At 35.5% G+C, this 408-nt stretch overlaps 1 protein-coding gene across 2 annotated transcripts in view; it reads right to left on the bottom strand.

Moving 5' to 3' along the window:
* Positions 1 to 408, bottom strand: part of LOC119587979 (borealin-like) — a gene marked incomplete in the record, with an annotated part of 10567 nt that overhangs the window by 2506 nt on the left and 7653 nt on the right. The window contains 1 exon segment of one of the 2 annotated variants that reach the window (XM_037936698.1): positions 72 to 234. In XM_037936698.1, coding sequence (XP_037792626.1) covers positions 72 to 234 — 163 coding nt within the window. 2 annotated transcript variants of the gene reach the window in all.

Raw genomic sequence — 408 nt, 5'->3', positions numbered from 1 at the left:
CACAGTTATAAAATTTATTACAAATCTTCCTACAGCATGAATATAAACAAGCTTAAAACTTTATGACTCACTTCTCGTAACAGGAGCCAAAAACCCATTGTCTTCCACAGTGGCTACAGCCTTCCGGGGTCGCCCTGTTTTCTTTTTGGCCGCAGATTGTAAGATACTATCAGCTGAGCTGATAACATTGACTAAGCTATCTCTTGCAGAGGATTTTACCTCTTTATTATTCTGCTGCAAAACATGAAAATAAAATGGTGAGAATTAGAATGAGAGGAAGAAATAAAGATATAGAGATATTTCTACACTACATAAAGTCTTAAACTCAATGTAATTGTGTACTTTGACCTGATTGCTATGCCCTCCAACATTTTTGTAGCCCAGGAAAATTCTTTTCAAATTATCCAT

This window comes from Penaeus monodon, chromosome 23 (assembly GCF_015228065.2).
Source record: "Penaeus monodon isolate SGIC_2016 chromosome 23, NSTDA_Pmon_1, whole genome shotgun sequence".
NCBI lineage: Eukaryota > Metazoa > Arthropoda > Malacostraca > Decapoda > Penaeidae > Penaeus > Penaeus monodon.
This window is presented reverse-complemented; position numbering and strand designations above follow the sequence as displayed.